The 24,396-nt window shown below is 65.1% G+C and overlaps 4 protein-coding genes across 4 annotated transcripts; 1 reads left to right on the plus strand and 3 right to left on the minus strand.

Annotated features, from left to right (window-relative positions):
* Positions 1-417: 417 nt before the first annotated feature.
* PFL1_02026 (uncharacterized protein) lies at positions 418-1,632 on the minus strand (the record flags this gene model as incomplete). The annotated part of the gene is made up of 1 exon (XM_007879537.1): positions 418-1,632. One exon carries the CDS (start codon positions 1,630-1,632, stop codon positions 418-420), a length of 1,215 nt encoding a protein of 404 aa, XP_007877728.1.
* A 1,608-nt stretch (positions 1,633-3,240) lies between these two features.
* PFL1_02027 (uncharacterized protein) lies at positions 3,241-7,868 on the minus strand (the record flags this gene model as incomplete). The annotated part of the gene is made up of 3 exons (XM_007879538.1): positions 3,241-7,194; positions 7,325-7,626; positions 7,817-7,868. The coding sequence occupies 3 exons, from the start codon at positions 7,866-7,868 to the stop codon at positions 3,241-3,243; spliced, it is 4,308 nt and encodes a 1,435-aa protein (XP_007877729.1).
* Positions 7,869-12,870: 5,002 nt separating this feature from the next.
* Positions 12,871-14,556, minus strand: PFL1_02028 (uncharacterized protein; the record flags this gene model as incomplete). Its single annotated transcript, XM_007879539.1, has 2 exons — positions 12,871-14,319; positions 14,500-14,556. 2 exons carry the CDS (start codon positions 14,554-14,556, stop codon positions 12,871-12,873), a joined length of 1,506 nt encoding a protein of 501 aa, XP_007877730.1.
* A 7,267-nt stretch (positions 14,557-21,823) lies between these two features.
* Positions 21,824-24,173, plus strand: PFL1_02029 (uncharacterized protein; the record flags this gene model as incomplete). The annotated part of the gene is made up of 4 exons (XM_007879540.1): positions 21,824-21,865; positions 21,961-22,008; positions 22,162-22,532; positions 22,637-24,173. The coding sequence occupies 4 exons, from the start codon at positions 21,824-21,826 to the stop codon at positions 24,171-24,173; spliced, it is 1,998 nt and encodes a 665-aa protein (XP_007877731.1).
* Positions 24,174-24,396: the final 223 nt, after the last annotated feature.

Genomic DNA, 24,396 nt, shown 5'->3' on the forward strand with positions numbered 1-24,396 from the left:
ATACTGCTAGCCACTGCACAGGACGGAAGGCTGTGACATGAAGGGCTCTGTCTAGCCATGATGGTTTGCAGGCGAGCGCATTAAGCAAATAGGCCCACAGAGCATGACAAGCGAATCGGGGGAAACGGAAGGGGGGGTCAGGATGCAGTTGGATGCTGGAGACGGAGGGTGGAAACAGAGATGGACGGGACGATGCGTGGGGGACATGCTGTTGAACATAGTAATACAGGGGGGCGAGGTGCGGGCAGAACGAGGCGGGGGGAAAAGGAGAGCGGGCATAGGCTAGACCGCGGGAGAGGCAAGCCGTCGCGCACCTGCCTCGTCACGGAGACGTGGCGAGGACGCCGGTGGAGCGGCAGATGAGCGAGCAACGGCAGCGGGTATAGAGGTCGAGGACCGAGGACCAGGCGTGTGTGCCTAGGCGCGGATCGCCCGCGGCTGGGCCGCCTGCTGCTGCTGCTGCTGCTGCTGCTGCTGCGAGGGTGCCTTCGTGTCGTTGTAGAGCGTGATCTTCTGGCCGGCAATCTCCTCGTGATCGTGGCCGTCATCGCCCTTCTTGGCGCCCATCTGGCCATAGGCCTTGACGCGGAGCCGCTCCCACTCGCCGGCCGTGGGGACGGGAAGGCCCTGGGCCTTGCGGTCGTCCCAGTAGCCCGTGCCGCGCGCCGCGTACGCCTCGCGGACCACCTCGGACTCGAGCAGCGGCTCGAGGGGCACGTCGTCGTTGAACAGGGCGAAGTAGAAGATGCCGAGGCGGGTGTAGTGCGCCTGGTCGGCGGGCGGCGCGACGACGCGGTGGATCGTCTGCTTGAGGTAGCCGGCCGAGAGGAAGGCGAGCGCGTCGCCGGCGTTGATGACGAGGGCATTGTCGCGGTGCTTGACGAGGCGCCACACATTGTCGGGCATCAGGACCTCGAGCGACGTGATGGGCTGGCTCCAGAGGATCGAAACGCTGTTGAAGTCGGTGTGGCCCTGCAGGCGGACCCCGCCGAGCGCCGCGTCGTCCTCCTTGGGCGGCGTGTGGTACATGGCGTACCGCAGGAGGTCGAGGCCCTTTGTCTCCGGGTCGCGCGACAGGTTCCACAGCGTGTCGGCGGGCAGCTTGAGGACAAGCGAGAAGACCGAGAGGATCTTGCGCAGGATGACGCGGTGGTTGTAGACGGCGAAGGCCTCGATCTCGGGCAGCAGCTCCTGGATCGAGGGCGGGAAGAGCTTCTGCCTCGCCTCGGGGCTGTACGACTGCGAGCCAAAGTTGAGCTGCTCGATGCGGTCCTTGATGCCGTTGAGCTTCCAGTGGCCCTGCTCCTTGTAGCCGACAAAGCTGCCGGTGCCGAGGATGTCGGCCTTGAACTTGGCCTTGTCCTCCTCGGATACGCCGTTGAAGACGTACTGGCCAATGGCAAATTGGCGCAGCACCTGGTCCCACGACAAGCCGTGGTTCTCGGCGTAGATGAAGCCGTCGCGGTGGAAGGCGTCGCCCACCTCCTGCACCACGTCGGCGGGGACGTCGGTGAAGTCGTCGCCGGTCACCTTGCTCAGGTCGAGGGTACGGAGGGGCGCCCAGTCAATGTCCTTCTGCTGGGTTGGGGTGGGAGGCGTCCACGCCGGGATGTCGAGGGTAGAGGCGGGCATGGTGGCGCGACGGGGGGCGGGGATGGCGGCGTCGAGTGGACGATGAACTCGGTCTAGACGGAGAGATGGGTCGTGACGAGAGAGCCGTTGCCGTCAGGACGGTAAAGATGTGTTGGGAGGTTGGAGATGGGCGGGGCAAGCGGGTGGGCAGAGGATGGGACAGCTCGCCATGCTGGCCTTTAAGTACCGAGGTCATCGATGGCCCATCCGTCGCGAGCAAGGCCAGGCGAGCGAGGGTCGAGAACCAGGGTGGAGTCATGCCCATGCCACGGGCCGGTCCGGTGAGCTGGGCGATGTCGACATCGGCGCTGCGCTCCGCCTTTGGCAAGCGTACGGCCTAGCCTGACCGTTTGGTGACGGCGAGGCCGGGCCTCGATGCGAAGTCGAGGAGGAGCCGGGCCGCCAGCGCAAGAAGAAAGCGAAACCTGGCCGGCGACATAGCCTTTCCTTGTCGAGAAGCGGCAGGTCAACGTGGGGCGCCTGGTCGCCTCGTTGCGTGCGATGTCCACGTTTGAGCGAGGCCTGGGGGGGGCGGGGCAGGTCAGGCCATCATGTCATGGCGCCTTGCTCGGCCGCTTGCCAAAGGCCGCTTGCTCGAGACCGTCGACGTGCGGTGTGGTGTGGAGGAGGCCCGGGCGGCAGGAGCGTGGGGGGAGGGTCGAGGAGAGAAGGCGGGGCGGGCAACGAGGATGTGCAACAGCGAGAGAGAGCACGCCATCGCCCGCCTGGCCGCGGCCTGGCCATGTTGGACGTGGAGCAGCCAGGCCAGGCCAGGTCAGGCCAGGCCAGGTCAAGCGGCGAAAAGCGGGGAGAGGGAGAGGGCGCTCGATTGCGTGACCGCACCCGCCTCGCTCAAATTTCCGTGAGCCGTCCCCGCCCGCCGTCTCTCTATCACGCCATGCAGATGCTCTCGCCTGCCAGCTTGCCGTAACGTACGTGTTCGCCTTGCCTCGGCCGCCAAGGCTACGCGTACGGGTACTTCCATCGCACACCACCGCCTCTCCTCGACTTCGGAGCCGCGACGAGGGTTCCGAGGGTTCACCCGGCGGTCCAAGGTGCTCGTCCTGGGCCATCCATCGGTCCAACCCGTTCCCTCAACGCCGCAGCTGCCGTCCCCCCCGCCCCAACGCCCCGCCATCGCTGCGGGCTCAGCCAGGTCATTCCTTCCAGCTGCTGATCGACGCCAAGTCCACACCAACGCGGTCAGACTCTTGACTCTCTGTCGGCTGCCGGCAGAGGCATGCACCTGCTCGCCCGTGGTGCAGAGACACGATTCAGTTACACGTTGGCCACGCCAACATCATCTACAGATCCACGAGGCACGTCAAGGCGAGGCGGGGCGGGGCGGGGCGGGGCGGGGCGAGGGACGGGGTCACGGATAGAAAACTAAGCAGCTCAAGCGAGGGCATCGACAACCTAAAAGCGGCCCAAAGGGAACCGTGCAACAAGCCAGGGAGAGGAGCGGGGCGGGAAGGATTACTTCGGAAGAGGCAGAAAGGGAGCGAGTCGGAATCGGGATAGAGACAAAGAGGCGAGGAAGCGTAGGGTATCGTCGGAGCGCACGCAAGAGGGGCACGCAAGAGGGGCACGCGGGCGGCCAGGCACTCGCTATCGGCGGCGAGAGTAGTCGGTGCCCGCAGATCGGTTGGTCGTCGACCGCGAGCGCTGGGGGTGCGCGCCGCTGCCGCCGGCGTACTCGACGTCGTCGTCGTAGCCGCGGCCGCTCTTGATGCTGCCGCGCGAGCGGCTCGACTGCGTCGTCGCCCTCGACATCATGCTGCGGCTCGTGCCCGAGGCCAGCGAGTTGGAGCGCGTCGAGACCGAGCCGCCGATGCTCTGGCTGGCCAGCGAACCATTGACGCCGCTGAAGAACGAGCCGCGCGAACGGTTGCGCTGGACGCGCATCGTCTCCATGGCGGCGTGGGCGCGCACCTGGCACATGTTGCTCAGCAGGTAGTTGGCCTTGCCGCTGCCCGTCAGGCCGCCCTTGCCCTTGGCCTCGAGCGGCTTGCCCGACAGCACCTTGCGGAACTCGTCCTTGGCGGCATTGTCCTGGCCCATGCAGCTGCGCAGGCGTCCGAGCTCGTAGTGGGCAAAGTAGACGAGGTAGCGGTCCACCTCGTCGAGGCGGTGGCCGTTCTCAAATACCTTGTTGAACGACTGGATGGCGTCGGCCTGGATCTCCTCGATCGGGCCTACCGAATCCTCGGCCGGCAGGCGCACCAGCGTCTGCGGCTCCGGGTACGCCACGAACCGCAGCGCAACGCCGCGCAGGAAGAAGGCGAGGCAGTACGACGACCAGTACTCGTTTTCGCCCGTGCCGTACGACTTGGGGTTCTCGTACGACTCGAGCTCGTCGATGAACTCGTCGATCCGCGTCAGCGTGTTTTCCACCAGCAGGAAGACGGGCGTCTGGCCGATGCAGTGCCACAGGTAAGAGAACTCGAGGCCCGGCAGCGGCAGCCGGTTCTGCTGCGCAATGTACTTCTTGGCCTTGACGGCGACGAAGGTCTCGAAGGGGATCTGGCGGCCCGCCACCTTCTTGGTGAGCTTGGCCACCGTGCGCATGATGGTGGCGCTCTTGGCGCGGTCGTCCATGCCCGTCTCGTAGAGCATGACGGCCTTGGCGTACTGGTAGATGGCCTTGGACCAGTTGGACTCGCGCGACAGCACGTCGTAGCACTCGTAGGCGCGCGCAAAGTCGCAGGTGCAGAGGTAGGTGAGCGAGAGGTCCCAGAAGCACAGGTGGTGGAGCTGCTTGTACTCGCGCTGGCTCTCGATCGAGTTGCGGAAGTACTCGATCGCCTTTTCCGGCAGCGCCTGGGCGGCGTAGAGGCGGGCGCTGAAGAAGAGGAAGAAGATGCCGTTGGGGTAGCGCACCAGGTTCCACGAGAGCACCTTGTCGGCGAACTCAAAGTCGACGTCCGAGACGGGGATGTAGCTCGAGATGACGAGGTGGTAGGTGAGGATGGCAATGTCGCAGAGCGGGCGGCGCACACCCTCCTCGTCGGCCGAGATGGTGGGCAGAGGCTTGTTCTTGCTCCAGCCGCCGGCACGCGCAAAGAGGTCGAGCGAAAACTTGCGGTCGCCGACGAAGCCGAAGCCCTCCATCATCTTGAGCATCTTGGTGGGCAGCATCGACAGCACGAGCGAGCAGAGACCGTTGCCGAGGTAGACGCCCGAGCGGAAGTCCTGGTCGATGGTCGGGTGGTTGGAGCGCTTGTTGGAGATCTGGGCCTCCTCGGCTTCGGCGTCGGTCTGCTCGACAAACTTGAACAGTTCGCGCATGGTAAAGTAGGCGGCGCGGAGGCTAAAGGCTTGCTTGACAAAGGCGATGCTGTCGCCCGAGTAGAAGATGCCGAGCACCGACTTGAGCAGCTGCGACTCGGCGTAGACGAGCTCGGCGTGGAGCTGGACGAGGCTCATGGAGCGGAAGTTGGACATCTTGTTGCCGCCCATGAGCTTGTTGATGGTGCCCTGCTTCTTGCGCAGGCACGACGCGATGTTCATCGAGTGCTTGCAGCAGAGGATGGCCGACTCAAAGTCCTCGGGCTCAAAGGTGAGGATCGACTTGACGGCATTGATGAGCGCCATGCCCTCGGCCTTGTAGAGGCGGGTGCCTGCGCCTTCGATGCAGAGCTCCTCGGCCTCCTTCATCCTCGAGTTGAGGAAGAGGGCCATGGCCTCGCGCACCACGGCCAGGTCCTCGCGGCAGTCGTTGTCGTCGATGCGGCAGTTGGACGCAGACACATTCTTGCTCTGGATGTAGCTCGGGACGACGGCCGTCTCGGGCGTGATGGACTCGTCCGAGTAGTCCGAGGCCTGGTCGTCGAACTCCTCCTCCTCGTCAAACTCGGGGTCCTCATCCGGATAGTGGTCCTGCTCGTTGGCCGAAGCGTAGTCGTCGTCGTCCTGGTGCGAGGCGGTGCTGGGCGCGCCGCGAGCGCTGCCGTTAGCGGCCTGGCCATTCTTGGAGGAGCCGGTGAGGTAGCTGAGGCCGGCTCCCGCGGCGGCGGCAGCACCGGCGGCGACGCCCGTGACGGCGCCCATCGCGGCCCCCGTGTAGGTCTGCGGCTTGTCGTCGTCATCGTGGTGGTCGTCGTCCGAGGCCTCGTCGTCGCTCGGAAGCTTGCGGGCAGCCACCTTGGGCGTGGCCTTGGACGCCGACTTCTTCTTCTTTGGCGCAGGTGCTGGCGCGGGCTCGGGCTCAGACTCGGACTCGGATGTGGACGACTCGGACTCCGGCTCCGGTTCCGGCTCGGGCTCTTTGGCCTTCTTCTTGCTCTTGCTCTTGCTCAGCTTCGAGTCGCCGTTGCTCTTGGACGACGCAGCAGCAGCGGCGCCGGCACCCGCGGCAGCGCCGGCAGCGGCACCCGCGGCGGCGGCCTCCTCCTCCTTGCCGGCCTTGGACTTCTTCTTCTTCTTGTCGGCGTCGTCGCCGCCGCCCGCCTTGGCGCCGCCGCCGCCGCCATACGACTTCTTGATGGACCCGTCGGTGGAGAACTCTGCGAGCTTCTGGTGCCCGATCGAGTCCTCGAGGGTGTCTTCGTTGTGGTCCTGGAGCCACTTGATGAGGGCGCCGTAGCAGTGGCGGGTGTTGACGTCCTGCGAGACCATCTTGCCGTTGACCTGCGGATAGTCCCAGTGGAAGGAGCCGTCGTCCTTGAGGATGCCGGCGCGGTTGTAGACGTTGCGGGCACGCGTGTAGGGGGCGAGCTGGTAGATCTTGAGGCGGATCTGCTTGGCGAGGACCTCGCGGCGGTACGAGAGCTCCGGCGTGTCCTCGTCCTTGCTGCCCTCGGTCATCCACTTCTTGGTGACCTCCTCGAACTCGTCGGCGAGCTCGCGGTACTCGGCCTCGATCTTTTCGCGCGTCGCCTTGTCCTTGAGCAGCTTGTTCTCGTCGGGCTGCGGCTCAATGTAGTCCCAGTCCCAGTCCATGGTGCCGCCCATGCCCTTGCGCAGCTTCTCGGGCGCAATCAGGTCCTCGACGTCCTTGGCCTTGCTGCTAAACTTGATCTTGTCGCGCACGACGGGGTCCAGCATGGGCTGGAGCACCTGCCAGATGCCCTTGAAGATCCAGGGGGCGCTGTGGACGTAGATGCGCTGGAGTGACTCGGGATAGTAGGCCTCGAGGCACTTGACCAGGAACAGGACGCACTGCCAGTCCATGTTCTTGAGGCCGAAGCCCGAGAGGTCGAACACGACGACCGCCTTTTCATAGGGCGGCGTCGTCAGCTGCCTCGCGTTCTCCATGGCCAGCAAGACAAACTGCTGGAGCACCTCATGCTTCTGCGCGCTGGTGAAGTGGCGCGCGACGTGGATAAAGTAGATGGGATGCTCTCCCTTGGTGCTGTTGCCCTTGATGTACGAGATGCCGCGACGGAACTGGTTGAGGAAGCCGGGGACGTCCTGGAGGCCCTCCTCTCCCTTGAAGATGATGCCGGCGACGTCCTTCTCTAGGCGGAACTTGCACGCCGCGGCCAGCATCGCCAGGGCCCGGTCAATGTCCCACTTTCTCGCTCGGAGGAAGCGGAGCAGCGACGTGTCCATGTGGTCCATCTGTTTGCGGTTCGGTTCGGAGGCCATCGCGCGGCAGCGTCAGCGACCATGCTCGGTTGGTGCGACATCGCAGTCGTCCGTGGAGCGGATGCGCCGTCGCCGTGCCGCCCGAGGGCTCTGCACGACTCACCTTTGTAAACTCCCACGCCGTCCTCTGGAGGATGGGGCCACCGTACTTGTCGATGAACTCGTTCATCTCCTTGAGCTCCTCCTGCCTCTTGGCCTCCTCCTTGGCTTTGTCGTCCTTGGGGATGTCCTTGCCGGCGTCCTTTTCGTTCTTCGGCGGTGCCGACGACTCGCCCTTGGCGGCGACGGCGGCGGGACCTCCCTTGCGGTCGACCTCGGCCGAGACCTCCTTGTTCTTCTCAAAGAGCTCAAACAGCCTCCGGTACATTTCGCGGAGCGACTTCTGCTGGTCATCGGAGAGGTTGCCTGCGGGGAAGGCGGGAAGCGGATGCGAAGCCGGGAGCGTGCGCATCGCGGCGAGCGAACAGGAGGTTTCAGCATCGCTGACGGGTCTGGAGCGGGACGTCCAGGTGGCAGGACGCCTGGAGCTGGCCCCGTGCAGGTCGTATCACACCGGAGGCTGGCAGACTTGCAGCCTTGTGGCTTTTGCACTCACCCTTGTAGCCGGGGAGGATGTCCTCCCCGAGATCGTTCTTGATGGTCGCCATTATCGTCTAGATTCCGTGTGGGCGGTCCAGCGGTGAAAAAAGGACGGTCGCTACCCGGTCGCAGTCCGTCGGGGTCGATACAGGGCAGGGATCGCGGATGGCGTGTCGGCAGCGCGCTTGTGTCTACTCTTCCGGGTTTCAACGAACGGCAGATCCAGGAAACGCGAGCGGACACGAGGAAAGCAGAGAGCAGGAGAGGGCCGCGAAGAAGACGCTGCTGGGTATGCGGGGAAGACGAAGAGAGGAAGCTGGTCCACGGTGCACGGGGCTGAGGGCTGGATGCGGCTCGCGGCTGCTGGTGATGTAGCCTGGGGTGTCGTCGTCGTCGACCAACGGGAGCGAAGCGCAGGTAAGAGGTTGGGGAGCGGACGAAGGAGCGGAACGCGATGTTGGTCAGAGGGCGGAAGAAGGGATGGCTCGAAAGGCTGTGGATCGACCAGCGCCGTTTATATGTGGGCAGCGGTCGGGCACAGGTGACGATGCGGATGGGCGACCGGGGGGAGAAGGCGAGTTGGATGTGGGGCAGAGGAGCTCCTGCTCTAGTGAGCGGCCGCGGATCCCAGGTCAGCCTGCCCGCCTGCCTTTGCACGCTGCTCCGCAGCTGGTCGGGCGGGCGATTGAAATTCCAGCATGAAAGCGGGCTCGAGAACCCAACGCAGCAGCAGCCAGCGGCGGCGGCGGCGCTTGGGACAAGCTAGAGGGACGAGCAGATGACCGTCGTACGGTAGCAGCCAGGCCAGGGGAGGCGGACTACGAAAGGCGGCGAGGCCAGCAGGCCATCACAGCCCAGAGGCAGATCGAGGCCAGGAGGCAGAGCGAGGCTAGAACGACGTCGCCAGACGGCCAGAGGAGGCGGCGGGGGGGAGGCCAGAGGCAGGCCAGCTGGACAGGTCGGCGGCTCCACAAAAAAGCGTTGGCACAGCGCCAGGCCCCGCAGCGCAGCGCAGGTGCAAACCGACGGCCAGGCCAGGCCAGGGCCTGCCGGCGCACCTCCCGAAACAAAGTCGCCTCTCGCGTCGCCCCCTACCTTGTTAGGCGAGATGGGCCTGCAGCTCCGGCCAGGCTCGTGGTCCGAGGGCGAATCTGGCAAAGGACAGCAGCTTGCTTGCTTGCTTGCTTGCTTGCTGGCTTGCTTGCTTGCTTGCTGGGAGCCGGGAGATGCCATGATGGCAGGCAAGGCTTCGAGGGGGAGCGTGACCTGCTTGGCTGGCTGTCTCTGATCTCTCCTTCTCGGTGGCCCCCTTCATCCCGCCGCCGTCTGCCCCGCTGCCCATGCGCTGCGCTGCGTTGGTGCTGCTTGCTTGCCTGCCCTAGCCTGCCTGGCTGTTTGCAGATGCATGCACAAGTGTGCTGCCGCTTCCTGCAGCGCTGGCTCTCGTGCAGCCGCACCGGCAACACGCCCAGGGAGGGGCAGCTGGCGGAGCGGTAAGCGTGAGCCATCCTGCCATGAAGATGGTCTTGCACGACGTTTGTGAGCCCTCAACGAAAACTCTCGTTTCCTAGCCTGTTGAAAGAGACGATTGCCTCGACATCCACGCGCGCATGCTGTTGAAGCAAGCTAGCTTACGCTCTGAGCTCGCTGGCTTGTACAAACACACAATCGAACATAGGCCAAAGCTTAGAGAAGGACGCAGCGCGAGACGGCCTTGCTTGGATAAAACGCGCAGGCCTGACCACCTCGACGGCGGAGGTCCAAACGCGCGACGAGCCCCAGGCAGACCGGTGACGACAGAAGCAAGCTAAGGCGGACAGAGACAAGGCCATCCTCTCATCGTGATCGGAGCCAAAAGCTTCCTCTGTTGGAGGACAATAGCAAGGATTGCTTGGGCCATCATGCTGACGATGGTCAAGTGAGATGACGGCGGCATCCCCCGGTCTCAAAAAAAACTGGAGGAGTGCGGGCGCGCGACGATGCCATAGCTTTCCGCTCAGTCCTCGCCGCCCGACTCAGACGTACTCTGGCCGACGTGTTGCAAGTAGGCATGCACAAAGGGCGGCGCCGAGAGATGGCACCACAACGCCCGCCGAGCTCGACCATTCTGGCAAAACACATCGTCTTCCATCCTTGGTTGCCAGGAGCCGGCAAGGCTCAGCCTCGAGAGTCTTGGAAAAAGTCTGCTGGCGAGTCGTCTTGGCCGGCGGACAATAGCAGGTCGATGTTCATCCTATCGCTGGGTACTGGGCGTTGGTGCGACGGCTGTGGCTGCGGCTGCGGCAGCAGCTGGGCTGGCTGAGTCGGGTTCGGGTACTTAGATATGGCGTCTAGGCGCTGTCTTACCAAGGAAGCACCATTATTGCGGGCAGTGAGGCACTCGCGACCGCACTCGGCCAGGCCAGGCCAGGCCAGGTCGAGATACGATGGCCTCGCCCGCTTGGCATGCTTCCTTCCATTCCTCGGCGAGTTGGTCGGGCCGGAGAGGGGATTCGCCGGACGGACCGCTTGACAACCTCGCTCGCTCGTCGGCAGCCCCGTCCGCGGTCGGAAGAACGGTGCAGACACCCTCAGGCCCCGGGGGGGTTGAGAAGCCTCGAAGCTGATTCGTCGGCCCCACATGCTGCGACGCCGCCGACCATCTGGCATCGGCTCCTCCGTACGTCGTACTCTGGACGTGCCTGTCTCAGAGCCAACGCGGCCGACAGCGTCGTCGCGTTCCTCGTTCGTCGCTCCAAGGACGGAATGGAGCAAAGGACCGCGGTCCCTGAGTCGTGCCTGGAAGAGTTTGGCCGGCGCAGGCCATGGCTGCCGCTGCTCAACGCGAGGAGAGCGCGCCCCGTTCCGTTGACCGATGAGGGCGGGGGAGATGGGGATGCAGAAGCCGCAGTGCAGCACGCTGGTTCCCGGGAAAAGGTCGAGGAAGAGGCGGGCAGGGAAACGCGGGGCAGACGAGGTCAGCGGCGGCTGCGCGAGAAGGAGGCGGGGCGGGGGGGCAACACGCCGTGGAGCCGATTTCACGCTCAACTTTCCGAGCGGAGGCCCCGACGGCTTGGCCTGGCCTGGCCCTGCTTGATCCAAATCTGGCGAGGGCGTCGGATCTCGCCTCGATGCTGGAAAAACAGGCACCGCCTCCGCCTGCCATCCGAGTCCACGACGTCGGTCGGCGGCCATGCGGAGGCAAACCCCATGGCCTCGCCAGCAGGAACATAGGTGCCTGAGCACCATCACGACCTCGGTCGCCACCACCGCCAGCTGTCGAGTGCAAGCCGCTCGTCTGTTCGTCTTGCCGCGGTCTCGTCGTGCGTCGATCGCAGGTCGTACCCCCGGTCTGTCTTTTTTGCTGGCCCAGGCAGGGACCGGCGCTTTGCTGGCGCTGCCGTCGGCCCCAATGGCAGGAAACCCAAACCAAGCCCCATCATCGCATCCCAGCGTGCCTGGCTAGTCGCTCTTGGTCCGAGCAGGCCGGATCATCGTCGGTACCCTAGAGGCTGGCTGGGCGTCGCCTGAACCTCGGCTGGCGCCTCTGACGTTGCATCTTCCGTTGGCCTCTCCGCCTGCCACGCTCCCTCCCGCCTGACGCTGCTGGGGAGATCGCCCCTTCTCTTTTCATACCGCCTCCGTCCGAGGTGCTCGCTTCCCCAGGCACGCCCCCCGCCTTCCGCTAGCTCTATCTGTGCCCGCTGCGCTCATCTGGGCCTCGCTTGAGCGCTTGACGAGGCTGGTCAGGGCAATCAGCATCATCACCGCCGTCAACAACGACGACAACGTGCGGCTCGGCGCGCGACGTAACCTCGATCGTGGACCCCGACGGACGCCGTGTGGCCTGGACGGCGCCGACGGGCGGCATCACCTGTTTCTCCGTCGTTGCGAAGCCAGCCACGAGACCTTGCCATCGTCATGGACGTCTTCGGGCCTCGGGGCGGTGCTCAGACCTCGAGGAGAGTAGTTTTGGCAGCGGCGAAGGCCGGGGGGTTCCTGGTGACGACGTACTGGTGGGCATCCCCGCAAAACCATCGGGCTCGAGTCCATCTGCATCTGCACCATCCGTGAAAGGTTCCTCGCGGTCAACGTCGTCGTTCGAACTTCCAGAGGGTCCGGCTCCCCCGATGGACGGGCGGACCCGCACCCGCACCCGCAGGTCGGGCGGAGAGGGCGGAAACGATGCGGCACCGCTGCCGGTGGATTCCTACCCGCTGGGGGGGTTTGTTTCGGCTTCTGTCCCGCTTCCGCCCAGCGCCCTGCATCCCCTGCCCCCTACCTTCCCGCGGATTAGAGCTTACCCCTGGGCCTGCCCGCACGCTTCCGGCAGACCGGCCATGAGAACAGGTCGAGGGCGGACGACCGAGCAAGCCCCAAAGTGTCTTGAGGATCGCTCGAGAGAGGTTGGTTGCGAAGTTGAGAGGCGCGGCAGTTGGACGTGCAGGGCCAGGCAGGGCCGGCGGGGCAAGGGCGCCAAGAGACCACATCCACGCCGCGCAGCCGACACCCCGGCCGTCGCTGCCGCAGCACCTCTCGCTCCCCGCACGTCCGTCCAAGCAGCAGCAAGGCCGGGATGAACGGACGGACGGACGGACGGCGTCGACGACGCATCTGCTGCTGAATCTCTCCTTCTTTCTTTCTTCTTTGTTTTGATACAGGGGTTGGGTGAAAAGGAAAGGTGAAGAGGGAGGGGCGGAGAAAGAGAGGGGCCCGGGAGGAAGGGACCGTCGACCGCCTTGACTGGTGTGTCTGAGCGGTGACCTTCCTCCTGAGATAACATGACGGCGGAGGCGGATGCCCGGAGGGATCGACGACAATGGCAACGTCGCCATAGATGGAAGAAGCGGAAGGGGCGACGACGGGGTGGGGAGACAAAAGTAAAAGCCCAAGGGGAGGGGGGGAAAGCAAAACGGACCTGACGTATCCAGAAGTGACAGGGCTGCAAGGTAGACGACCATCCGGAGGCATCGGTGCTGGAAGACGATTGTGAGGATCGACGGAGGACATGCGAGGCGGCGACGACGTTGAATGCATCGTCCGCCGCCTCTGGTACTTTCGACGAGGCGCGCGAGGAAGACGGGCGCCGCTTCAGACGACGTCGTCCATTTCCATCTCGGCCATGACGTCGCCGCCGGCGTCCATACCGTACCGCTCCTGGTCGCGGTCGCGGTCGCGCTCGTCGTCGGCGGCGTGCTTGCCCTCGTCGTCGTCGTCGTCCATCTCGGCAGATCCGGACCGGTCGGCCTGGTCACTGCCGCTGCTGTGCGAGTTTTCGGCATCGTCGAGTCGGAACCGTCGGACGTCGGTGTCGGGCTTGCCGCCGTGCCGGCCGTAGCTTTCGCTGCGAGACATGGTCTCGTTGCCGCCGAGGCGGAGCTGGCCGAGCCCGCTGAGCGGGCTGAGCGTGCCACTGCGGTGCGAGGCGTCGTAGGCGCTGCTGGTGCTGCCGTCGCTGCTGTCGTTGGGCACCAGGCCGGGCGTCGGGCCGCGAGCAGGCGAGGGTGTGGCGGTGGCGTTGCGTCGCTTGGCGGCCATGAGCGTGTCAAAGTTGATCTGGTCCGAGCCGAGCAGGCCAGACAGCGGCGGGCTGACGGCCGCCGGCCACAGCGCCTTTTCCTCGGGCAGCGACCGGGCGTTGGAGTCCATGCCCACCAGGATCGCCGCGGCCTCGAGCAGCTGCACCTGCTGGTGCTTGCTCATGAGGAATTTCGAGGCTTCCTTCCAGTACACGGTGTGCTCCCAGCGGTGCTTGACCAGGCAACTCGGGTGGCGATAGACTTTGGCACAGCTTTCGCACTTGTGCAGTTGCTGGTGGCCCTGGGGCGCCGAGGCGGCCGCTTCCTTGGCGCCATCGTCCTCTTCCTGCATGGTCCCGGTCGAGCTCGCCGAGTTCCGCCTGTCCCTGCCGTTGCCGCGGGTCGCATCGATCGGTCCGCTCGACGACGGGCTGAGCATCGAGGAGCTCGGGGGGTTGTTCGTCAGGTCGGTGCTGCTCGGTCCGAAGCATTCCTTGCCGAAGTGGCTGTGACCGAGCGAGCGCGGCTCCTTTTTGAGGCCGGGGCCGTTGGAGTTGGAGAGCGACTGCGAAAAGGGTCCGATTGTCGCGTTCGAAGTGACCGAGGACGACAGCGAGAGCGCCTCACCGGCAGCGCCAAACGAGGCCGAAAGGCCCGCCATGTCGGACGGCATCATCCCCGGCGAACGCAGCGGACGCGGAATGGGCTGCCCGTTGGGCGAGCCGGGCGCTTGGCCACGGGTGATGCTGAGGCCCGACGCACCACCGCCTGCGGCAGCGGTCGTCACCGACGCTTTCCGCCTCATCTGGCCCGTCAGCGACTCTCGCCTCCTGCCGCGGGTGGGCCCCACTGACGGGGCGTTTGCCGTCGCTGTCGCCATTGTCTCGGAGCGCGATGGCGGCAGCGAGCTCGACGGCGTAAAGTAGCCTTTCGACGGTGGCGAAAAGCTCGTGAGCGGAATGGTCGAGGTCATCTCCTTGGTATCGTAGGTGTTGCGAATCGAGCTCGGTATAGTGTAGGTCTGTCGGCGAGCGAGCATTGAGGCGAGATACAAATCAGTCCCCAGCTCGCAACCACGTACGTCGACACAGCGGAGCACCCAAGCTGATCAAGCCGGCAAGCCGGGCGAATTCGACCTGCACTGGTACAGCGCCCCTGCAACCGGTGCCTCGAGGAGCGAGGTCTTTGCCGGAACACTCACCGTAGTCGTGGAGCTGCCGTTCTCCGAACGACGCACGCTCCCGGTGTAAGAGCTCATCAAGCCAGGCCGGAAGCTGCCTAGAAGAGGGGGGGACCAGCGGCGAACAGTCTGCCTCTCGAAGCCTGGAAGATGACTTGGCGTTGAGTCGGACGACTGCGGCCCGCGATCAGGCCAAGTAGGTCCGAGACCGTGATCGGCAGCAAGTGCAGGTGCGATGAAGCAATCGTGCGAGGAGCGACGGCAGCGCAACGCCGAAGCCGAGCAGATGTGCGAGCGGCGATGGAGCGAGGAAGGCGACAGGGAGAAAGGGAAGAGAGAGCGAGGTTCTCCGTCAGGTCCTCTCTCGCAACCAAGCGTCTGGCCAAGGGCGTGGGTAGCTGTCGGGGGTCGGCACCGTTGGTGGCACTGGGGATGCGGGCCAAGAGCTGACCTTTGAGCGTCGCTAGACGCTCCTGATGCTCCCTACGAGAAGGGCAGGGAAGCGTCTGGCGAGCTCAAAGGCGGCTGCAGGCCCTTCCGTAGTGCATGCACCGGCACAAACCCCCTAGAGCGTCACGACAGATGGCGTCCTCGACGTTGGGCCGAGCAAGAGACGACACGGCCAGGGAGGAGGGTCGGTCCGCTTCGCAACTCACGAGTTCGACAAAGGCGTTGTCGACCTCAGAATGTGCCGTCTCCGCGACCGAGAGATCAGCCAGCGAGCGTTGTTTCGAGAAGGCGGTTGGAACTGCCGCGAATGCGATGCACCTCGGTGATCAGCAGGCGGACCCTGAGTCCCAAGGAACGACTAGAGCGAGTCGCAGTCGTCGTCCGAAAAAGGCGCCAGCGGTCGGGGCGGGCTTGGATCGTTGGCGCGAGTCGTTAGGAGGGAGCTCAGGCAGCCTTCTTCGAGCGTGACCCGAGGATCCGGTGGGCGATGAAACGATGGCGACGTGGCGACGTGGCGTCGGGGTCGGGGCGAAGTTGCGTATGGACAAAGGGAGCAGCAGATGGCCGAAGGTGAAATTATGTGCTTGGAAGACGAGGCAGGGCCGAAAGGAGGAAAGGGGCCGAAGCGCAGACGGGCGGTCGTTGGATCGAGCTGCCGTATGACGGTGTCCGGTCGACGTCGATATCGAAGGGTAATGGTGTGGGGATGGTGGTGCTGGGGCAGGCCGTCTGGAGGTGACGAGGAGAACGAGGTGGCCAGCGGCAGCCCAGGGTGCCTCCCCGACCAGCTGGTTGGCTGGCTGCCAGCCAGCACAACTTTCTCTCTCCCGCCTCCTAGCCCTGCCCGCCAACCTGCCTGTCTGCTCGCCGTCCGGCCGGCCCGCCGCCGCTGCCTTCGCCCGCCTGCCCACCCGCCGTTCGCCCGCTCGCCCGAGGCCCACCTGGCAACCCCCGAAAAAAAAATCTCGGCCACGGAAATATCGCTTCGCTCGCTCCGCGCCAACCAACAACAGAAAAAAAGTTCCCAGATCATCGCCAGCGGCAGATGGGGCAGTGCAGCCGAAGGCAGGCAGGACAGAGAGCGCCCGCCAAACCTCCCAAGAGAGCGTGGCCAGCCAAAGACAGAGAGAGGACCTTTGTCCGCGCACAGCACCGTACCACACGACCGAGCGACGGGTTCGCAGCCGGCTTTGCTGGGCGACCCGGAGAGGCTTGCTCACAGCAGCATCTGCATCCGCGCTCCCAGAGACGTAGCATCATCGTCCAGAGAGGGGGTGACGAGCGCAGAGACGCAGGCCAGCAACAGGAAGGCAGGCGGGCAGGCAGACGCTCGCTGCTTGCGCTGCAGGCAGGCAGGCCAAAAGTTAGGCAGGCAGGTAGGGTCGGCAGGGCAGGCAGAGTCAGGCTAGGGTGGGCTCGTCTGCGTGGCGGGGCGCTTTCCCGCCGCCAATGAGATCAACAGGCCGGGCTAGGCGCTGCTGCTGCTCTGCTGCGCTCTGCTGTAGGGCAGGCCTGGCCGGCACGCGCGCACGCAGGCCGGCAGGCCCGCAAGCACCAGCAGCCTGCTGGCTGTGTCGTGATGATGGGGCGGGGAGTGCGCGCGTGTGCTCTTCCAGATGAGCCTCGAGCTGCCGGTGCAGGGCCCAACCGGGCGAGCAGCAGCACCCGCCGCCGTGCTGCCGCTGCCGCCGCCGCCCCGCCTGCGCGCTTTCTCGCCTCTTCTGCAGGGCTCGTCGTCCCTTGGGCCAGATGGGCAGGACTCGATCTCTGGCAAGCCAGACCTGACGGTACGGATACCCATGCCATCGCCGCACGCAGCCGTGTTGACAGCTGGACGCAGCGCTTCGTCGTCGGCCGTAGACGTCGCCGCCACCTCAGATCGGGTGGATTCCCGGTACGCTGGGAGCTGGCCGCCTGGCGGTTGTACGCTAGGTTGGGGTGCGTGGCAGGCACCTTCCTGGCCTTTTGTCTCTTTTTCTTCGCGCTCTGATTGGTCGCGCTCGCGTGCTTCTTTCCCCCTCCTTCTGTCCGCTCCCTTGCTTCTGCGCTCGTGCCTTCCGGTTGGTCAATCTGCCTGCCAGCCAGCCAGCCAGCAAAAAAAAAAAAAAAAAAAAAAAGAACAAGCAGGCAGGCATCGTGCAACCCCTTGCACCCTGCGTGCTGCGCTGCTGTCTCGTTCGTTCTTCGACCGGCTTGCCTGCCTCCAGAGGCTGGCAGGCCAGGGTGGGGTGGCGCCCGCCTGAGCCCTGGCCTTGCTTGGCCCCGAGACCCGGCTGGCTTCCCGGGTTTGAAATTCGATCCCGCCCTGGCCTCGACTTCGGGCTCGTTCCCGCCCTCCAGCACTACTCTTGGGCCCGGCCAGGCCTGTGCTGGCAGCATGCGCGCGCCCAGTGCCCTGCCCTGCCTTGCGCCAATCGCGCGCCATCCAGCCGGCCAATCACATCCCGAAGGCGACAGCTTCGCCTAGAGGCCGGCATCGTCTTCCCGATCTCGCCATTCGATCCAAGCAACGACACCCGTCGTCAAGGTGCTGGCGCGATTCATGGCAGACACAGCAGCTACAGCACCGGTAGCTCCACCGTCCAAACCCCGATCTTGCAGTCGAGATCGAGGCGACTTCGGCGGTAAGCTCGTCTGGAGCGCGGACCCTATGTACAGACCGACGTCTTCCCAGCCAGCGCCTTCGTTGGCCTCGCCTCGCAAGAAGGGAGGCCGGGTCAGAAGGGCTCGCTGCCCTCGATCCGCCTGTAGCGCGCGCCCGGGGGGGAATCGGTCTTGCGGGGCCCACAGAGGTGCGCTGCGCTGTGCTGCGCTGCTATGCAGGCAGCCCCACATCACAGCTGGCATGCATGCGTCCCTGGCCATCCCCATATAGGCCAGACCAGCATGGGAACGGCAGAGCGGGTGGTGAACGGCCGTCAGAGTCGTCGCCTCAGGGAGCTTTGCTCTCTCCAGGGACACTTAGACTATACGAACCTTTGAGAAGTGCTGCGGCGGGCGACCCCATGGCCCAGTCGGAAGCGTGCGTTCGAGCAAGAGCTTTCCTTCCATCGCTTTTGTTCGTTTGTTCGGCGCTCGCTAAGGGGGCTCTGGGTGATCGCTTGCTTGCTGCTTGCTGGGCCGCTCGCGCTTTTGTCCTCCCTCTGAGATGCTGGTAGGCGAGGCGGCTGGACCGGGACGCGAACCCAGATCCCGGATACCCGGCGTTAAGCGCGCCAAGAGGCAGGGCAGGGTGGCTGGCGTACGTACCTGTACAACAACCGCCTTCCTGCTGTCCGGCTTTTCGGTCGGCCGGAAAGGCGTTGGCTGACCAGCCGTCCAACCGACGTACATCCCCACCGACCGCGTCGCCGGGCCGTCATCACCAAGTTCGAGGCGCGCTGAGCAAAGATCGGGTTGTGGACGCTCGCAGACTCCCAAATCCCACCTCGACCTTACGACGAGGCGGAAACGGCAGCGGCGGCGGCGGCGGCGCGGATAGGGCCTGCCAAGAGAAAGCATTATCTTTATTCAGTCGTCGTGCCAGTCGTTAGCGCTCGACTAGGGCTCTCGACACAGCTCGACCTCGATTTTGTCTTGCGAGCTTTACATACCTACCGACCGGGTCAGCCATACTCTGTAGTACCCCTCTTGACGGGCCTGAGGCGAAGGCCCACTGACTGGCCGGCTCCTGGTAACATGTCGCCCGTCTTTCCCTCTGTTGTGGGCCGGTAGAGACGATGCGCACAAACGGGGGCTGCGGCCGTTGCTGCGGTAGGAAGATGCTGCGATCCCACATACCAGCTGTAGCTGTATCGTGCGGCGAGCTGCAGACAAGCTTAATTGGTCGCATGCTCTTTCCCCGCACCAGTGCTTGAACTCGAGCCATCGTGTGCCTGTTCCAACTTACCGATGTAGCCTTTCTTGCTTGTCTCCTCGTCGGAGGAATCTCCGGAGCTTTCGGCGAGCTGATCGGCCGACCCTTTGGGCGGCGTGCACCGCGCAGAGCGCGCACACACGCGACACCCCTCCTCCAAGGCGAGGCGTCATCAGCGCGGGCCAAGGCGTGCTGGTGGCGAACGTTTTGGTTGGTTGGCTTCCGAGCGAAGCCAATCAAGCGACCGGCGTGAGCCCCTTGCCGCCTGCGCCTGGGGACTCAGGCCAACGGTAGCCTGCCCTTGCGAGGCCTGGCCGGCGAGGTCGGTGGTCGACGTCGGCGAAGCGGGTGTGGTCCTCGAGAAGGTTGCGGGCGAGTCACCGACCGGTCATAAGTCGTTGGGGGCCATCCAACGGTTGACGGCGGGGGCGAGTTTGTCCGCGATTCCGCCCGTGGACTGCAGACGACGCGCGGCGTTTCTCCGCTCGACTGTACGATGATCGGCATGACGACTGCCAAGCGCGATGCCGTCGAGCTGCACAAAGGACGTGAATACCGATGCGTGGCCGCTGTGAGGATGCCCGCCGGTCGTCCGGGCGGACGTAGCTGGTTCACTCACACTCAAGGTCCCAGAACGGCTGTCCGCAAGCTCGCGAGCCTTGCGAATACCCAATTCATGGTGACCAGCGGTCTCTCCGTAGTCAGTGTTTCATCCGTGTCCGTTTTTGTTGCTCGACGAGGACTGCCGTTTGGCTTCCGATTCGGTCTCCGCCACGCTGTGCAGCGGAAGCCAGGCGGGACCGAGCGGGAGTAGGTCGGACTCGAAGCTCCCGAGCGCGACAAAAGACTTTCTTGCTTCGTTGCAGAGCTCGCGTGATCGAAGGTCGAGGTTGTGGCCACGCTCGAAGCGTGTACGACACCAGCAGCACGCAGCAGAGGGCCGGCAGCGAGGACGGCAACTCACCCGGCCGGCCGCCAAGCTGTCTCGGGCGGTCGGACGCACGAATGTACGGTGACTCGTGAGAGGCGAGCTGGCGGTGGCGAGCAGCTGCCCAGACGAGAACCCCCGGGTCCGCCTCCCCCCGCCCTGCCCATCAACTGAACCCTTTCCGGCTTCCCCGCATTCAAGTTTTCGCTGGCTGGGCACCCTGAATCCGGCTTTCTTGCCTGCCCTGGCGTCCGCGGACGGTGTTGGGGTCGGCGTCCTTCGGTGGCCTCATATGGTTAAGCCGTATACGTACATATCAGGCCGGATGCTGGGCCGCCGTCGGTCGGAAGCGGCCGAGCTCGCCCCGAGAGCATCGACCGGTGGGCACAGGGTAAATGCAAGGTATGTATGGCAAGGAGTTGAGAGGGCCGCGCTCCGCAACGTCGACGGCCTGCAAGCCGTGTCCTCTGCCGCCCACCGAGAGAGGTGATGCAACGGTGGAGCCCTGCCTATAAGCCTGCCCGGGTCGAGCGGGGTCGAGAGCAGGGCGGCCCGCGGATCAAAGACGGAAGACGTTTCGATCAGCTGGCTGGAGCGCGGTGGGCGGGCCGACGACGACCGCACCGCCCTCTGCCCATGCATGCTGGCGAGGTTGGCGATGGTGGTCGGCTGGCCCCGATCTGGATCTCGAGCAGCCTTGCCTGCCCGCCTGACGTCGCGAATAATAGTCTCGACACGACGGCTTGCAGAGCTGCAACGGCAAAGCTAAGGCGAGGCTCCGTGTGCCAGGATGACACAGGTCTGCATTGACTGGGGGCCCCTCGCCAAAAACAAGCTTGCTAGCTCGCCGGAGGGGCTTGACCGGTCGCGGGCGACGGGGCGTAGGCCTTCCATCTGCTGCCCACGAGCGAGCACAAAGGGGTTGGACGAGAAAGGCAAATCGAGCACCTCGATCAGCGGCTAGAGGAGCAGCTAGCGTGAGTACCTGTACAATACCGTGTGTAGCGTAGGCCTTGCGCTTGCTTCTGCCGACGAGAAAGGGGAGCGCGAGGCAGGCGAGGGTGAGCGAGATCTCGGGACACAGGGGAGGACGACATGACACGACAATGGACGGGAGATCAGCTGCACCACCGCTGTATCCCAACCTAAGCTCGCGAAGCAAGGTTGGAGGCAGAGGTAGAGGCAGATGGTGGCGAAAGAGGAAAGAGGGGACGAGCATCGTCAAGCAGGCTTGGGTGGCCTGACGGGCAGGCCCTGCCTGCCTGCCTGCCTGCCTGCCTGCCTTTGCCCACGGCCCTGTCCCGCTCGCCACGGGCGCCTAGCCTGCCTCGTCAGGCCCGCCTGGCCAGCTGGCTAGCTTCCCCCGCTTGGTCTGTGCTTGCCCGCCTGCCCGCCCGCCTGCCCGCCTGCCTGGCTGCACGCGGGTGGCGTGGCGAAGGCTCGACGTGCGTGCGTGCGCAGGCCGGCAAAGAGGCCCCCACCCAGGCAGGCTCGACAGGCTCCGACACGCGGCCTGCCAGCGCCAAAGAGAAGCTTCCAAGCTCCCCTCTACAAAGACGCCGCTCTCCTCCTGCCCCTCTCTCCCTCCCTCACCCGCTCCCCCCTTCCCCCCGACATCAACGCAGCCCGCTCCTCTTCCTCGCCGTCGCTCTCTCGCTCCTCTTCCCTGCCTGGTCGTTTCCCCGACCTTCGAGTCACTGCTCGTTCGAACCATTCTTCGACGCAGGGCCATCCCCACCGACGACTTTGCCACCTCAGGCAGCACCAGCAAGCAGTTCCTCGCCACCGCAGCGAGACTCTGGTGCCATTCGACCGAGACGAACCACCGATCGCTCTGCATCTCTGCTGGCGCTACTGGGACTGCAGCGAGACCGCAGCACCTTGAGCTGCGCCTGTACCGACCACCTTCCCTGTCACCTTCGTCTTGCCTTGACGCTGCTCTCATCCTTGTGACCGGCCAGCAGGTCGCGTTCTCGGACCGCAGTGCTCGGCAGGGTCCTACCGTAGTCCCGTCAGCCAGCACACCAAGGCCCAGCGGCATCGTCTCTCCTCCGGCAAACGCCCGACTCGACCCTGTTGCTCCGCCATCTTTCCATCCCCCGGACACCAAGATGCCCGCCAAGCTCTACTTTGACCCGTCACTCTGGCTTCAGGTAGGTCCGCTCATCTTCCCCTTCTCGTCTACGACCGTGATGGCCTCGTTGTGCTCACGACGCCTGCCTCGGCTCTTCCTCGCACGACGCCGCAGAGGCAAGCCTGGGTCCTCACCAAATTGCGACAGGAAAAGGTCGATTCGGTGAGTGAAGAAACCACCGCCACCACTGCGGCTTCCCCCAAGGCTGCGGAGGCATGGCACGGCCGGGCTCAGAGGCGAGATCGACGCGACTGACCTAAATCCGCTCGACCTGTTCCTCGCTTTGCCGGAACCGTGCTCCCTTGGCTCGCCCAGGTTGTCGATCTGGGCTGCGCCAATGGCACGCTGCTCTCAGCACTGATGCAGCCTGCCTTCCAGGTTGACAGCTTCCCTGCGCAGCGCTTTCCCGGAATCGACTCGGACGCCAACGAAGGAGGGGCGGCCAAGCTGCTGCCGCCTAGGCATTGGACGCGCGCACACGCCGACATCAACCTCAGCCGGCTGGCTGGCCTCGACGTCGATGCAGAGGCGCTCCGCAACGCCCGCTCCGCGCTCTCTGTTCACGGCCAGGCGATAGCCGAGACGAGACCGCGCTGGCGCTCGCTCGAGGTCAAGCTGTTCGAGGGTCCCTTCGAGTCATATAACGAGAGCCTTTCCGGATATGAGGCCTTTGTGGCCACAGAAGTGTGAGTCTGTCGCGCCGACGCCGAGGCCGCGTTGTTTGGCTGTCGCCTAGCTTGCTCGATGTTGACCTCTCGTCATGTGCGTGCCCCTTATCCCCCCCCTGCAGCATCGAACACCTCGACGAGCCTGCCCTGGAGCAGTTTGGGCCCGTCGTGCTGGGACGCTACCGCCCTCGCATCCTGCTGGTCACCACGCCCAACTACTGCTTCAACGCGCACTTTGGCGGCGACCTCTCCACGCGACCAGGCTTTCCGGACCCCTCCGGCCGCACCAATCGCGTCTTCCGCCACGACGACCACAAGTTTGAGTGGACGCCCGACGAGTTCCGACAGTGGTGCGAGGCGACGGCCGAGGCTCACGGCTACGATGTCGAAGTCGGCGGAGTCGGACAGGGAATCCACCGACGCAGCCCTGGCGAATCGTCGTCCAACGGCGGGGCGAGGACGAGACGACCGCGGACGGGCGACGATGAAGATGCGACGCTGCGCTACGCCAGCCAGACGGCCATCTTCCGCCGCCGCTCGGCCTCGCCTCGTTCTCAGAACGGCGAGGCGAGCGAAGGGCCAGCTCCTGACACCGAGTACTTCAGCATCAACTCGAGCCTGGGCCAGGCCGGATCGTCCGTGCCCGCGGTGTCCGTCCCGCCGATGCGCGACCAGCACTGCGGCGAGACGAGCCGCGACGAAGACGACGACGATGGCGGTGACGACGACGACGACGAACCTCGGGGTCGACGAGCGAGGAGCAGGAGGCCCGAGAACCTGCCGTTCCTGAGCAGTCCGTCGCCCGCCGCGGCGCTCGTGCCGCAGGTGGCCCTCGAGACGCTCTCTCGGGTACCCGTGCCGGCCACGCCCTTTGCTCAGGACACTTTTGCCAGCGCGGCACTGGCACACCGTTTGCTCTGGGACGAGTTCTACCCTTGCTGGCCTTCCTCGGGCTTCGGTGGAGCGGTGGATGCATTCGGCAGGCTGTCGCGCAGCCCGCCCAAAGGCCTCCTGCGCGACGCCAGGCAGCAGGCGACCGAGGTCCGCTCAACCGATGAGATCCTCGCAGCGGTGGTGGAGAAGCAGAGGCAGCTCTTCATCGCAGCGCAGTGGAGCGACTACGACGAGGGGGGAGCCAAGCTGAGCGGCCAGGCCCCAAGGTGGGAGGCCAAGGCCAAGCTGCTCGACGTTTGGTACGACGACCAGGTGCGCGGATCCTGCGCCGGTAGGATCGGCGTGCTGCTGGATGCGCTGCGGCTCTCGGCCGCCCAAGCCGACGCGCTGTCCCAGGGCACCGCCAAGCTGTCGTTGTCCGGCCTCGGCCATGGCGAGAGGCCGGTGCAGGTGCGGCGGGAGGAGACCATCGTCGGCGTATCCAACAGCGGCGAGTGGGAGCTGCGCATCGTCACCGACCACCGGGAGCTCGCTGAGCCGGAGGCCGCCAACGAGCAGCGAGGCACCAACGACAACGGCAACGGCCGCGCGGCGGCAGAGGACGCGGCGGCAGACTTTGACTCGGAGCTCTGGCTCGTGCACACGAGGCACGACACGGTCAAGCTGTGGCACGACAAGGTGCAAGAGGCCAAGCGCTGGATCCCGCAGAGCTACGCCAAGCCGTGGAAGAGCAAGGCCTCGGTCCCGCCCGCCTCGTGGGATTGATGGCGGTGCGAGAACCGACCGCCGCGAGAGAGGATGCGTTGCGTTGCGTGCAAGGCCAAGATCGTTGAAAAGCAAAAACGCCCGCGCCGCACCGCGCGCAACCAGGCGGCGACCAGATCGAAGCGACGAGAGACAAGACAAGGCGAGGCAGAGGTGGTCGACCATCGACCCGTATCGATGACACCGTGGGCTGCAACCGAAGCAGCGGCGATGCTCCCATCCA

The sequence above is a fragment of the Pseudozyma flocculosa genome, assembly GCF_000417875.1.
Source record: "Pseudozyma flocculosa PF-1 unplaced genomic scaffold scaffold00005, whole genome shotgun sequence".
NCBI classification, from domain to species: Eukaryota; Fungi; Basidiomycota; class Ustilaginomycetes; order Ustilaginales; family Ustilaginaceae; genus Pseudozyma; species Pseudozyma flocculosa.